Here is a 16403-nt window from a genome sequence, read left to right on the forward strand (position 1 = left end):
CAGCCATATTGTAGAGTGTACAACCATATTGTAGAGTATACAATATACAGTAGAGTATACAGTCATACTGTAGAGTATACAACCACACTGTCCAGTATACAACCACACTGTCCAGTATGCAACCATTTTATCGAGTATACAATCATACTATAGAGTATACAACCATACTGTAGAGTATACAGCCATATTGTAGAGTGTACAACCATATTGTAGAGTATACAATATACAGTAGAGTATACAGTCATACTGTAGAGTATACAACCACACTGTCCAGTATACAACCACACTGTCCAGTATGCAACCATTTTAAAGAGTATACAATCATACTATAGAGTATACAACCATACTGTAGAGTGTACAACCATATTGTAGAGTACTACTTTTACATAACCGGTCTATGGGGTCGCTGTGAGTTCATGTCCAGCTCATGCTGGCTTCCTCTCCGGCCGTATGTGGGAAGGTCTGCCAGAAACCTGCGGATGGTCGTGGGTCTTCACCGGATTCTGCCTGGTTTCCTCACACCATAATGCTAGTCGCCGTTGTATAAGTGAAATGTTCTTGAGTGCGGCGTATAACCACAAATCAAATAAATAAATAACTAAATATAACCATGCTTTTCAGTATACAATCATACTGTAGACCATGTAACCAGGCTGTCCAGTATATAACCATATTGTAGAGTACACAACCAGGCTGTCCAGTATATAACCACACTGTGGAGTATACAACTAATTGTAGAGTATACAACCACACTGTAGAGTATACAACCACATTGTGAAGTATACAACCATATAGTTAAGTATATAACAATACACGGCAGTATCTAACTAAGTCTCCTGTATAGTGGCTGTGCGAGCCTCACCTGCTTTGCTTGTGAGGTGTTGAATGAGTTGTAAGCCACAAGCACCGGTTTGTACACGCTGTTCAGGTTAGATCCCGTCACTGTCAGCAGAATACCACCACTGTTGAAACAAAGCATAGGTCAGTTGTAAAATCGATGGATTCTTTCTTCATGACACAATCGCATCCAGGTGGCATCCTAGCACTTCATGTTTCAAAACAACACTAAATCAGTCAATCAATCCAGAACATATACATGTAAATGTGGACAGATCAAATATAACGTAAACTCTGTTAGCGTTAGATATGCGTTACAGCGTTAGATATGCGTTATGGGATAAGCGTTATGTGATAAGCGGTATATTCAATTTATGCCAGAATGTTACCGGTTTTGTACCACTTTGCGTCAAATGTGTTAATACCTAATGCCAGTGTAACTTTCTCTGCGTTCAGAATCTATTTCTTTTTATATAAGAGTTTGTACATGATCATTACCACTGATTAACATGGATGAAGGCGTCGTGCAGGTATACAGGAGCATACATATATGGATTCTGGAGATGCCGACCAAAAATGAAGTTTTTCTAAGGCTAATGTGTTATACAAATATTTGTCAATCTCAGTGTTTGGCATGGGCTTTACTCCTTCAGGAGCTTAGATCTAATCTAGTGTTAACTCACCTTACGATGGACACTGACGGTGTGATGGAGCGGACGGATGGATTCATACGGTATTCAAACTTGGTGGTGTTCAGCTTACGCTCAACCCCCTGCCCTAACTCAACTCTGATATCCATTCTACTACTACTGCTCGAGTTCTGTGTTTCAAACACTAGAGATGTGTGATTCCTGAAAAAAAATCCCAGATTTTGTTTCTATAATCATCCAAATCACTAGGTAGCACTAGCCATGGGTTCAATACGGGGCCTTGGTGAGAATAAATAGTGGAAGTTGCTCTCTTGTGTGGTTTTACAGGAAGTTGCTCTCTTGTGTGGTCTTACAGGAAGTTGCTCTCTTGTGTGGTCTTGCAGGAAGTTGCTCTCTTGTGTGGTCTTGCACGAAGTCTCTTGAAGACCCCTTGCTTTTCAAAATGCCTGACTTATGTCACGTGCTGGAGTTTACAAACAAATCGCTAGACGTGGTTTACTTTAGGACACTTCAATTTCCTAATGTCATAAAACTGGTCACCACCGTAGAGGTGCGTTGATCAAAATCAAATAAATATAATTATATTTCAACAATTGCCCTGGTTGTATCGCACGGCATCTGAAATAATTATTCTCATAAAGCTGTTTATTTTTGCCCCTGTACCGCTATCATTACGCAGCCATTTACACGTGCTTGTCAGCTGGTACGTTCTGCGCTAATGGGGGAGCTACTGATATAGCATGAGGCCATGGCATGTCAGAACTTACCTGCTGTGGCTAATTTGTCGCGTGTTGTTCATGAACACAGTAAAGTTACTCCCCTCCCCCAGGAGTTGTCCATGGATCGTCACGCGGGTTCCCCCTGCCAGGGGGCCATAGGTCGGCACTATATCCGTGATAAAAGCATCCTGTAACGCATCGGCAAATCATCAGTCAATAAATAAGTAAATATTGTGCGTCGACTAAGATCGATTCGAGTTAATATGTGCAAATAAAAAAAATAAATGTGAAATGAACAGCTTTAAAAACCTGCTACCGATTATATTCCGACAGTCGTGCGATGAAATCAAGTTGATACTGACACAATCTTTATTTTCCGTGACTCCTCCTACACAGAAGCATTGTCCTGAGATGGAGTCACACGTGTTGTTGTAAAGTGACCCCAAAGGCTTGCACTCAGGGCATTTCTTACAATCCTGTAAACCCCAGTATCCCGGCACGCAACTGGAGCAATCTCGACCTGAAACAGCGAACCACGTTCTTATTCACGGTTTACTCTCAGAGAACCTGGCAATCAAATATGCCATAAACAGTTCACTCACTGAGAACCTGGCAATCAAATATACCATAAACAGTTCACTCACAGAGAACCTGGTAATCAAATATGCCATAAACAGTTCACTCACAGAGAAACTGGTAATCAAATAGACCATAAACAGTTCACTCACAGAGAACCTGGCAATCAAATATACTATAAACAGTTCACTCACTGAGAACCTGGCAATCATATATACCATAAACAGTTCACTCACTGAGAACCTGGTAATCAAATATACCATAAACAGTTCACTCACAGAGAACCTGGTAATCAAATAGACCATAAACAGCTCACTCACAGAGAAACTGGTAATCGAATAGACCATAAACAGCTCACTCACAGAGAACCTGGCAATCAAATAAACTATAAACAGTTCACTCACTGAGAACCTGCCAATCAAATATACCATAAACAGTTCACTCACTGAGAACCTGGTAATCAAATATACCATGAATAGTTCACTCACCGAGAACCAGGCAATCAAATGTACCATAAACAGTTCACTCACAGAGAACCTGGCAATCAAATATACTATAAACAGTTCACTCACTGAGAACCTGGCAATCAAATATACTATAAACATTTCACTCACTGAGAATCTGGCAATCAAATATACCATAAACAGTTCACTCACCGAGAACCTGGCAATCAAATATACCATAAACAGTTCACTCACTGAGAACCTGGTAATCAAATAGACTATAAACAGATCACTCATCGAGAACTTGGTAATCAAATAGACTGTAAACAGTTCATTCAAAGAGAAATTGGCAGTCAAATAGACCATAAATAGTTCAATCACTGAGAAACTGGGAATCAAATAGACCATAAATAGTTCACTCACTGAGAACCAGGCAATCAAATGTACCATAAACATTTCACTCACTGAGAATCTGGTCAAGAAATATACCATAAACAGTTCACTCACCGAGAACCCGGTATTTCAAATATACCATAAACAGTTCATTCACAGAGAACCTGGTAATCAAATTTACCACAAACAGTTCACTCACAGAGAACCTGGCAATCAAATATACCATAAACATTTCACTCACAGAGAACGTGGTAATCAAATAGACTATAAACAGTTCACTCACTGAGAACCTGGTAATCAAATAGACTATAAACAGCTCACTCACTGAGAACCTGGTAATCAAATAGACTGTAAACAGTTCACTCACTGAGAATCTGGTAATCGAATATACCATAAACAGTTCACTCACTGAGAATCTGGTAATCGAATATACCATAAACAGTTCACTCACTGAGAACCCGGTATTCAAATATGCCATAAATAGTTCACTCACTGAGAATCTGGTAATCGAATATACCATAAACAGTTCACTCACTGAGAATCTGGTAATCGAATATACCATAAACAGTTCACTCACTGAGAATCTGGTAATCAAATATACCATAAATACTTTACTCACTGAGAACCTGGCAATCAAATAGACCATAAACAGTTCACTCATCGAGAACCTGGTAATCAAATAGACCATAAATACTTTACTCACTGAGAACCTGGTAATCAAATAGACCACAAATAGTTCACTCACTGAGAACCCGGTATTCAAATATACCATAAACAGTTCACTCACCGAGAACCTAGTAATCAAATAGACCATGAACAGTTCACTCACTGAGAACCCGGTATTCAAATAGACTATAAAACAGTTCACTCCCTGAGAATCTGGTAATCCAGTATACCACAAATAGCTCACTCACCGAGGAACCTGGTAATCAAATAGACCATAAACATTTCATCCACAGAGACACCCGTAATCAAAGAGACCATAAGCTGTTCACTCACAGAGATCCTGGTAATCAAATATACCATAAACAGTTCACTCACTGAGAATCTGGTAATCAAATATACCATAAATAGTTCACTCACCGAGAACCCGGTATTCAAATATACCATAAATAGTTCATTTACTGAGAACACGGTATTCAAATAGGCCATAAACATTTCACTCACTAAAAGCCTGGAAATCAAATAGACCATGAACAGTTCACTCACAGAGAACCTGCCAATCAAATATACCATAAACAGTTCACTCACTGAGAATCCGGTATTCAAATAGACCATAAACAGTTCACTCACAGAGAATCTGGTAATCAAGTATACCCAACATAGTTCACTCACTGAGAATCTGGTAATCAAATATACCATAAACAGTTCACTCACTGAGAATCTGGTAATCAAATATACCATAAACATTTCATTCACAGAGAATCTGGTAATCAAATACACCATAAACCGCTCACTTACAGAGAAACAGGTAATCAAATATACCATAAATAGTTCACTCACTGAGAATCTGGTAATCAAATAGACCATAAACAGTTCACTCACTGAGAACCTGGCAATCAACAGGCCATAAACAGGACACTCACTGAGAATCTGGTAATCAAATAGACCATAAACATTTCACTCACTGAGAACATGGTAATCAAATAGACTATAAACAGTTCACTCACTGAGAACTTGGTAATTAAACAGTCCATAGACAGGACACTCACTGAGAACCTGGTTATCACATACTAGTAGACCACAGGTCGTTCACTCACTGAGAACCTGGGGCCTCCGTGGCTCAGTTGGTTAGCGCGCTAGCGCAGCGTAATGACCCAGGAGTCTCTCGCCAATGCGGTCGCTGTGAGTTCAAGTCCAGCTCATGCTGGCTTCCTCTCCGGCCGTACGTGGGAAGGTCTGCCAGCAACCTGCGGATGGTCGTGGGTTTCCCCCGGGCTCTGCCCGGTTTCCTGCCACCATAATGCTGGTCGCCGTCGTATAAGTGAAATATTCTTGAGCACGGCGTAAAACACCAATCAAATAAATAAATAAATAAACACTGAGAACCTGGTTATCAGATACTAGTAGACCACAGGTAGTTCACTCACTGAGAACCTGGTTATCAAATACTAGTAGACCACAGGTAGTTCACTCACTAAGAACCTGGTTATCAAATACTAGCAGACCACAGGTAGTTCACTCACTAAGAACCTGGTTATCAAATACTAGCAGACCACAGGTAGTTCATTCACTGAGAACCTGGTTATCAAATACTAGCAGACCACAGGTAGTTCACTCACTAAGAACCTGGTTATCAAATACTAGCAGACCACAGGTAGTTCACTCACTGAGAACCTGGTTATCACATACTAGCAGACCACAGGTAGTTCACCTACTAAGAACCTGGTTATCAAATACTAGCAGACCACAGGTAGTTCACTCACTGAGAACCTGGTTATCTAACAGCACTATAAGCGGTTCACTCATCGAGAAAATTTCCATTAAATGGGACTACATGCGATTCACTCAACAAAATAAAACTTTTGTTTTTTCACTCACATGGTAACCACATAAAACTTTTGGTTTTTCACTCACTGAGAACATGATAAGCACATAAACTTTTGGTTTTTCACTCACAGAGAACATGGTAACCACATACAGCTGTTAAATGTTAAGCCACCGAAAAGAAGACAACTAAACAGAGCTTTTGGTCGTTCAGTATTTGAGATTTTCCAACAGAAATTCGCTTTCCCTTATAAACGAGTTGAAGTTTCTTGCAAAACACATGATATGTATTGTTTAATTCATGTAGAGTATGCTTGTGTTGGACTATATGGTGCACATCTGAGACATCACCTTGATATTTGGATTTGCAGCTACACTTGCCGTCGCCCACGTTGCAGGATGTCGAGTTACTGCCTGATTCGTGACATCCACACGGTGCACAATCGTCTCTAGTACTTGGGTTGCCGTAACATGCACGACTGAGAAAAAAGCATTGTAGAAATAAGGGAACAAGAATTTCACTGGGGTTCAGAATTACGGCGTAATAAAATACTTTGAGGCTGCCGCGTCAATGTGTAAACATTGGTTTATTTTCAGTGGGGAGAGGGGGAGGAGCGGGAGGCTGCTTGGTTTTTATCGCTAAAAAGAGGCAAAACAGGTTGCAGTGTATCAAACAGAGTTAAACGATTAAATGGTTTTTTGTTCCTCGAGGTATGAACCAGATTGTACGACATGCAATGTCTTTGCTGACTGTCTTACGTCCTCTGTTTGTTAACAATGGCGGGTATAGATTGTTATATTATAATGCAGGAATCCAGAGTATAATACACCTTCTTTGTGAACAGTACATCTATTTTGGGCATAAAACGCCTACTCTTAAGATAATACGCCTACTCTTTAGATAACACGCCTACTCTTTGGATAATATGTCTATTCTGCCTGGCGGTAGTGTGGTGACCTGGCGGTAGTGTGGTTACCTGGCGGTGCTGTGGCGACCTGACCATATTGCGGCGAAGTGACGGTACTTAGGCGACCTGACGGTATTGTGGTTATCTGACGCTACTATATGGCGAACTGTAAGTTATCCTTGAAAGCACTCTGGTCAGCTGGTTGTAAAGAGACCATCTAACAGTGTCGTATCTAACCTTATACTGTGTGGAACTAACCGTAGCTACCTACCTTCCGGTGATGAAGATTTCTGCTATAGAGTGATAGTCTCGGACATCTGCGTGGCCCTGGAGCACGACGTTGACCTTGGTCGCAAGGGTTTTCTCGTACACGAACCGATTCCCAATGTCTACGTCCCAGGAGAACACTGTCTCCGGCTCTGTCTCCGGCTCTGTTCTGTAACACAGATACACTTATTTATTTTCTATCTACAGCCTACTCAAGAACAGTTCGCTTATTCGGCGGTGGGCAGTATTATGGTAAGAGGAACCGGGCAGAGCCCGGGGTATACCCACGGTCATCTGCAGGTTGCTGTCAGACCTTCCCACGTACGGACGGAGAGGAAGCCAACATGAAACAGGTACGTAAAGGGGATATTATAGCTTCGTGCGCAATGCGGCCTATTACGTCACCAACTGTAAACATATGTAATTAGATACCTTCCGGTTACAATTCCATATCAGATCATAAAAATCACGATCTCCGTCTGTCCTTGATGACCAGGATGTTCAAAAGTTGAACAGTTCTCTGATTACACATGTTTATTCGTTTTTTAGGTGTATCTTATATTTCTTAGTAGCTCCTCTATTGTATGTTTCTTTTTTGCGTCAATAGTCAGGAATATTCGTAAATGTCGTCATCGATAAACACGCTGGGAATGAAGGACCAGCTTAGCGTCACAAATTCTGGCTTTCCACCCAATACAATTGCTCTGACAGATCTCTCATCACTGACGTCACCAATGCAGGCCAGATCTCTCATCACTGACGTCACCAATGCAGGCCAGATCTATCATCACTGACGTCAACAATGCAGGCCAGATCTATCATCACTGACGTCACCAATGCAGGCTAGGTCTATCATCATTGACGTCACCAATGCAGGCTAGGTCTATCATCATTGACGTCACCAATGCAGGCTACGTCTATCATCATTGACGTCACCAATGCAGGCTAGTTAATTTCTCGATTGACAGCTGGGGCCTTAGGAAAGTAATTGGAAGCCAAATGTACACCCCAAGTGGAAAATCTCGAAGCTCTTCGTGTACTATCATGTACATCAAATACTCTGTATTGATCAAAAAGAACCAAGCGTCTCTGTTCTCCTTTAAGAGTGGGAATGGAAAATAGCACGGTCCGTATACTGATCATTATCTTTAGTCATTTGACAATTTCAAATATCAAGCTAATTTTTTGTAATGTTGAGTTACATTTAACATTCTGCATCACTTACCTGATATCACGTGACTCTGTCTCTTGTGGAGTGGAACCAAACACTCTGTCAATCATAACAGTTTGGGGCATGGATGTGCCAAACTTAATTGTAATGTTAAATATCTACAAACAGAAATGAGCAGAAAACAACACATCTGGATCAATCTTGAATGGTAAAAGGGCATGCGGAGTCTACAAACTATAGGTTCGCTGGTGACGACGATTCTGGGTATATAGCTTGCTGGTATAGGATAAATGATAACAGATATTCCCAGCCTGCTGGTACGGGATGGGTGCTTACAGATATTTCCAGCCTGTTGGTACGGGATGGGTGCTTACAGACATTCCCAGCCTGTTGGTACGGGATGAGTGCTTACAGATATTCCCAGCCCGCTGATACCGGATGACTGTTTACAGATACTCCCAGCCTGCCGGTACCGGATGACTGTTTACGGATACTTCCAGCCTACTGGTACCGGATGGGTGCTTACAGACATTGCCAGCCTGCTGGTACGGGATGGGTGCTTACAGACATTCCCAGCCTGCTGATACGAGATGGGTGCTTACAGATATTCCCAGCTTGCTGATACGGGATGGGTGCTTACAAATATTCCCAGCCTGCCTGTACGGGATGGGTGCTTACAGATATTCTCAGGCTGCTGGTACGGGATGACTGCTTACAGATATTCCCAGCTTGCTGGTACGGGATGGGTGCTTACAAATATTTCGAGCCTGCCTGTACGGGATGGGTGCTTACAGATATTCTCAGGCTGCTGGTACGGGATATTGCCAGCCTGCTGATACCGGATGGGTGCTTACATATATTCCCAGCCTGTTGGTACAGGATAGGTGCTTACAGACATTCCCAGCCTGCTAGTAAGGATGGGTGCTTACAGATATTCCCAGTATGCTAGTACGTGATGACTGCTTACAGATATTGCCAGTTTGCTGATACGGAATGAGTGCTTACAGATATTGCCAGCCCGCTCATACGAGATGAGTGCTTACAGATATTCGCAGCCTGTTGATACGGGATGGGTGCTTACATATATTCCCAGCCTGCTGATACCGGATGGGTGCTTACAGACATTGCCAGCCTGCTGGTACGGGACGGGTGCTTACAAATATCCCCAGCCTGCTGATACCGGATGGGTGCTTACATATATTCCCAGCCTGTTAGTACAGGATAGGTGCTTACAGACATTCCCAGCCTGCTAGTAAGGATGGGTGCTTACAGATATTCCCAGTATGCTAGTACGTGATGACTGCTTACAGATATTGCCAGCTTGCTGATACGTGATGGGTGCTTACAGATATTCCCAGCATGCTGGTACGGGATGAGTGCTCACAGATATTCCCAACCTGCTAGTAAGGGATGGGTGCTTACAGATATTCCCAGCCTGTTGGTACGTGATGGGTGCTTATAGATATTCCAAGCCTCCTGGTACGGGATGAGTGCTTACAGATATTTCCAGCATGCTGGTACAGGATGGTTGCTTACAGATATTGCCAGCCTGTTGGTACGGGATGGGTGCTTACAGACATTCCCAGCCTGCTGATACGGGATGGGTGCTTACAGACATTCCCAGCCTGCCTGTACGGGATGGGTGCTTACAGATATTCTCAGGCTGCTGGTACGGGATGACTGCTTACAGATATTCCCAGCTTGCTGGTACGAGATGGGTGCTTACAAATATTCCCAGCCTGCCTGTACGGGATGGGTGCTTACAGATATTCTCAGGCTGCTGGTACGGGATGACTGCTTACAGATATTCCCAACTTGCTGGTACGGGATGGGTGCTTACAAATAATTCGAGCCTGCCTGTACGGGATGGGTGCTTACAGATATTCTCAGGCTGCTGGTACGGGATGACTGCTTACAGATATTGCCAGCCTGCTGGTACGGGATGGGTGCTTACAGACATTCCCAGCCTGCTGGTACGGGTGAGAGCTTACAGATATTCCCATCCTGCTGGAACGGCATGGGCGCTTACAGATATTCCCAGCCCGCTGATACGGGATGGGTGCTTACGGATACTCCCAGCCTGTCGGTACCAGATGACTGTTTACAGATACTCCCAGCCTGCTGGTACCAGATGACTGTTTACGGATACTCCCAGCCTGCTGGTACCGGATGACTGTTTACAGATACTCCCAGCCTGCTGGTACCGGATGACTGTTTACGGATACTCCCAGCCTGCTGGTACCGGATGACTGTTTACAGATACTCCCAGCCTGCTGGTACCGGATGACTGTTTACGGATACTCCCAGCCTGCTGGTACCGGATGATTGTTTACAGATACTCCCAGCCTGCTGGTACCGGATGACTGTTTACAGATACTCCCAGCCTGCTGGTACGGGATGACTGTTTACGGATACTTCCAGCCTGCTGGTACCGGATGACTGTTTACAGATACTCCCAGCCTTCTGGTACGGGATGACTACTTACAGATATTCCTAGCCTGTTGATAGTGTATATTACCACCGAAGAACATGACCCATTACATGGAAAATATATTCTACCTGACTATCCAATAATATAGCTACATAGATTTCTATTATGATCATCTCTTCAAGGTTGTTTTGACCAAAAAAGTAATTAAAAAACGAAGGTAAATTTCTGTTTAATCTTACAATAAAAAGTCATACAAATCAAGTGGCCATTCCCTAAAAACTGGCTTTTTGTTAACTAACCACGTCCGCTATCAACCTTACTCCGGCTAATATTTTGTATTAGTGAGTATATGATACTTCAGATCTAGTCAGCAGCAAGTGCGCTTACTATTCATTTATCTACCCACCTGATATGTAGCGCCTAGGTCAATGCTGATGTTGGACGAATTGCGGGCGTCCGATATCCACACTGTCCCCACATCACCGTCATTCACATACTCGATGTAATGAGCCTGAAGGTTGACTCTACTGACGTCACTTCCGCCGTTCACATTCTTACAGGTTAACGACCCCGTCTCGATAAGGGCAGGGACTCCACACCTACACTCGGGGGCCACACGGGGTTCATCAACAACGCCCTTCATTTTATTAATTTCTCTGAAAGATTTAATTGGAAATGATATTTTTCTGCTGATATTAATTCAATTTGAATCAGTTTGTATGTTTTCCTTCCACACCAATACATGATATTAACATGTAGCCACTATATCCCGGTTCTAGCTGGTTGTGAGCCACTTGGTATACTATATGGTAATCACATAGTACCGTGACGTTCCCACAAAGTGCTGTGTGTTATTGGGATATTCCCATGTATCTACTACATACCAGTTCTAGCTGACTGTGAGCCACTTCATATACCATATTGTAATCACATTGTACCGTGACGTTCCCACATAGTGCTGTGTGTTACCAGGATATCCCCATGTAGCCACTATATACGCATTCTAACTGATTGTGAGCCACATGGTATGCTATACGGTAATTACACTGTACCGTGACGTTCCCACACAGTGCTGTGTGTAACCGGGATATTCCCATGTATCTGTTATATACCGGTTCTAGTTGGTGTACTATATGGTAATTATATAGTGCAGTGACATTCCCACACAATTCTGGTAATCACACTGTACCGTGACGTTCCCACACAGTGCTGTGTGTTATCGGGATATTAACATGTGGCCACTATATACCAGTTCTAGCTGGTTGGGAACTATATGGTATACTATACGGTAATCAAATTGTACCGTGACGTTATAAACAGTGCTGTGTGTTACCAGGATACTCCCATGTATTTACTATATACCGGTTCTACCTGGTTGGGAGGTACATGGTTTACTATATGGTAATCACATTGTACCGTGACGTTCCCACACAGTGCTCTGTGTTACCGGGATACTCCCATCTATCTACTACATACCAGTTCTAGCTGATTGTGAGCCACTTGGTATACTATACGGTAATCACATAGTACCGTGACGTTCCCACACAGTGCTCTGTGTTACCGGGATACTCCCATCTATCTACTACATACCAGTTCTAGCTGATTGTGAGCCACTTCGTATACCATATGGTAATCACACCGTACCGTGACGTTCCCACAAAGTGCTGTGTGTTACCAGGATACTCCCATGTATCTATTACATACCAGGTCTAGCTGATTGTGAGCCACTTGGTATACTATATGGTAATCACACTGTACCGTGACGCTGCCATACATTGCGGTGTGTTATCGGGATGTTCCAACCAATGCGGTCGCTGTGAGTTCAAGTCCAGCTCATGCTGGCTTTCTCTCCAACCGTAAGTGGGAAGGTCTGCCAGCCACCTGCGGATGGTCGTGGGTTTTGCCCGGGCTCTGCCCGTTTCCTTCCTCCATAATGCTGGCCGCCGTCGGATAAAATATTCTTGAGTACTGCGTGAAACACCAATCAAATAAATCAAATAAATAAATATCACGATATTCCCATGTATCTACCATATACCAGTTTTAGCTGATTGCTACTCCCATGTATCTACTGTATATCGGTTCTACCTGGTTGGGAGCTACATGGTATACTATACGGTAATCACATTACACCGAGACGTTCCCACACAGTGCTGTGTGTCACCAGGATATTCCCATGTATCTACCATATACCAGTTTTAGCTGATTGCTACTCCCATGTATCTACTGTATATCGGTTCTACCTGGTTGGGAGCTACATGGTATACTATACTGTAATCACATTACACCGAGACGTTCCCACACAGTGCTGTGTGTCACCAGGATACTCCCATGTATCTACTGTATATCAGTTCTACCTGGTTGGGAGCTACATGGTATACTATACTGTAATCGCATTACACCGAGACGTTCCCACACAGTGTTGTGTGTCACCAGGATACTCCCATGTATCTACTGTATATCGGTTCTACCTGGTTGGGAGCTACATGGTATACTATACTGTAATCGCATTACACCGAGACGTTCCCACACAGTGCTGTGTGTTACCAGGATACTCCCATGTATCTACTGTATATCGGTTCTACCTGGTTGGGAGCTACATGGTATACTATACCGTAATCACATTACACCGAGACGTTCCCACACAGTGCTGTGTGTTACCAGGATACTCCCATGTATCTGCTGTATATCGGTTCTACCTGGTTGGGAGCTACATGGTATACTATACTGTAATCGCATTACACCGAGACGTTCCCACACAGTGCTGTGTGTTACCAGGATACTCCCATGTATCTACTGTATATCGGTTCTACCTGGTTGGGAGCTACATGGTATACTATACTGTAATCGCATTACACCGAGACGTTCCCACACAGTGCTGTGTGTTACCAGGATACTCCCATGTATCTACTGTATATCGGTTCTACCTGGTTGGGAGCTACATGGTATACTATACCGTAATCACATTACACCGAGACGTTCCCACACAGTGCTGTGTGTTACCAGGATACTCCCATGTATCTGCTGTATATCGGTTCTACCTGGTTGGGAGCTACATGGTATACTATACTGTAATCGCATTACACCGAGACGTTCCCACACAGTGCTGTGTGTTACCAGGATACTCCCATGTATCTACTGTATATCGGTTCTACCTGGTTGGGAGCTACATGGTATACTATACTGTAATCGCATTACACCGAGACGTTCCCACACAGTGCTGTGTGTTACCAGGATACTCCCATGTATCTACTGTATATCGGTTCTACCTGGTTGGGAGCTACATGGTATACTATACTGTAATCGCATTACACCGAGACGTTCCCACACAGTGCTGTGTGTTACCAGGATACTCCCATGTATCTACTATTTACCGGTTCTAGCTGGTATACCATATGGTAATCATATAGGGCGAGACGTTCCCACACAGTGCTGTATGTTGTCGGGATACTCCCATGTATCTACTATATACCAGTTCTAGCTGGTTGGATAATCACATTGCACCGTGACGTTCCCATACGGTGCTGTATGTTGTCGGGATACTCCCATGTATCTACCATGTATACCAGATCTACCAGTTTGGATAATCACATTGCGCCGTGACGTTCCCACACATTGCTGTATGTTGTCGGGATACTCCTATGTATCTACAATATATATCAGTTCTAGCAGGTTGGATAATCCCATTGCACCGTGACGTTGTCACACCGTGATGTACGGCTGGCTGCACATGTCAACGAAAATTATTTAATTTTCATTACAATTTATGTAGTATTGTTACATGTGTCAACTGCAACTCGAAAACCATAGGTCCCCAGCGCATTAGGCAGATGTCTATACCGGTATCTATATGGAAAAATATTAATGGAAATGTGAAAATATAAGAAGGTAGACTTTAAAAAGACCTAGCTCACATGTAGGCGGATGGTATGAAAGAGATCAGGTGACTGAGTCTCTCTTACATAAACATGTGCGTCAGGTAAGCGGAAGGAGGAATTCAGCGGGTAATTCCCGTGTAAATCGCCCAAACTTGTACAAAAGCCCTACACAGGCCAGCGTGCTCACAGGCGTCACGATCTGACCTAGTATCTTATTCTGCTGTACAACAATAATAGCACGTATGTACAAAATCGCGATGAGTGTTGACGATGTGTAATGAATGTACTGTTTGGGATCTATTACACTTTACCTTCCATCCACAGCTCTACTGTACAGTTTAATGTCGGCGACTGCAAATATACCTCTCGAGATGTCTGCGCCTACAATGCAAACATATTATATACGGCAATCATTTTGTCACGCCAGTGTGATACATGTTATGGTAAGTCACCCTCTGTGACACTATCTGACCCAAGTACTGCGCCCGACCAGATCAGGCATAACGAAGGGTTACTCGATAAGCCTAGAGAGAAATATTATGTATCTTTCTGGTATAAATACATGAGCTATGATCAAGGCCGGGTGGACTTCCCATGGCTATGACTACATGAGCCTGTGAGTTCACTGCTAAAGGGCTAGAGGATCTTCCATGGACTCCATTAGTTCACTCCCGAAATTCTTACAACAAAAACTTAACATAGTATTACAATGTACTACAATGAAAGGAAGTCCATCTCTAATCTCTTACCATTTTTTACTCCCCAAACTACTTCCACGTCTCGTGTCAAATTCAGTCGCTGATTTAGAACAACCGCATTCTTCAATTCTCCGTTTGGAATACCGGCTAACATATCTTCGGACACCTGAAATGGAGCAAATTTTGGAAACCTAAGATGAAAGTACACACGGGGCAAATTTTGGCCAGTTGAGATGAAAGCAAAGATGTGGCAAATTTCTGACATGTGAGATGAAAGCAAACTTTGGGCACCTGGGATGAAAGCACACATGAAGCAAACTTTAGACATTTGAGATGAATCTATGTGTCAAAAAAGACAATCGTATATCCAGTCAACAACCAAAATGAATAATCAACGTAAATAATCGCAAGGCTATTTGCCAAAACGACGTTTCACAGAAACCACCAAAGAACTAAGAAAGTATATAAACTACAAAATAAGGTCGGAGTCATTTATTTTTTTTATTTGATTTGTGTTTTACCCCGTACTCAAGAATATTTCACGTATACGACGGCGGCCAGCATGGTGGGAGGAAACTGGACAAAACTTGGGAGAAATCCACGACCATTCGCAGGTTGCTGGAAATCTGAGATGAAAGCACACATGAATCAAATTTTGGACACCTAAGGTGAAAAGCACACCTGATGGAAATTTTGGACACCTGAGAAGAAAGCACACATAAAACTAAACTTTTGGGGCATTTGGGATGACTGCACATCTGAAGCAAACTTTGGATATCTTAGACGGAATCACACATTAAGCAAATTTTTGACACAGGGATGAAAGAACACATGAAGCAAACTTTAAACACTTGAGATGAATCTATGTATCGAAACAGACAGCCTCACATAGAGTCAACAGTCAAAATGGATAATTCAGGTAAATAATCCCAAGGCCAATTCCCA

The 16403-nt window shown here is 42.9% G+C and overlaps 1 protein-coding gene across 2 annotated transcripts in view; it reads right to left on the bottom strand.

Annotated features, from left to right (window-relative positions):
• The window catches only part of LOC135468441 (macrophage-stimulating protein receptor-like), a 45728-nt gene that overhangs the window by 19968 nt on the left and 9357 nt on the right, over window positions 1–16403 (bottom strand). For both annotated transcript variants that reach the window (XM_064746704.1, XM_064746705.1), the window contains 10 exons: window positions 15510–15624; window positions 15072–15141; window positions 11289–11538; window positions 8506–8609; window positions 7285–7449; window positions 6457–6584; window positions 2569–2726; window positions 2255–2394; window positions 1521–1688; window positions 863–962 (listed from right to left, as the gene is read on the bottom strand). In XM_064746704.1, the coding sequence (XP_064602774.1) occupies window positions 863–962; window positions 1521–1688; window positions 2255–2394; window positions 2569–2726; window positions 6457–6584; window positions 7285–7449; window positions 8506–8609; window positions 11289–11538; window positions 15072–15141; window positions 15510–15624 (1398 nt within the window). The remainder of the gene's footprint in view (window positions 1–862; window positions 963–1520; window positions 1689–2254; window positions 2395–2568; window positions 2727–6456; window positions 6585–7284; window positions 7450–8505; window positions 8610–11288; window positions 11539–15071; window positions 15142–15509; window positions 15625–16403) is intronic.

The sequence above is a fragment of the Liolophura sinensis genome, chromosome 6 (assembly GCF_032854445.1).
Source record: "Liolophura sinensis isolate JHLJ2023 chromosome 6, CUHK_Ljap_v2, whole genome shotgun sequence".
Lineage (NCBI taxonomy): Eukaryota > Metazoa > Mollusca > Polyplacophora > Chitonida > Chitonidae > Liolophura > Liolophura sinensis.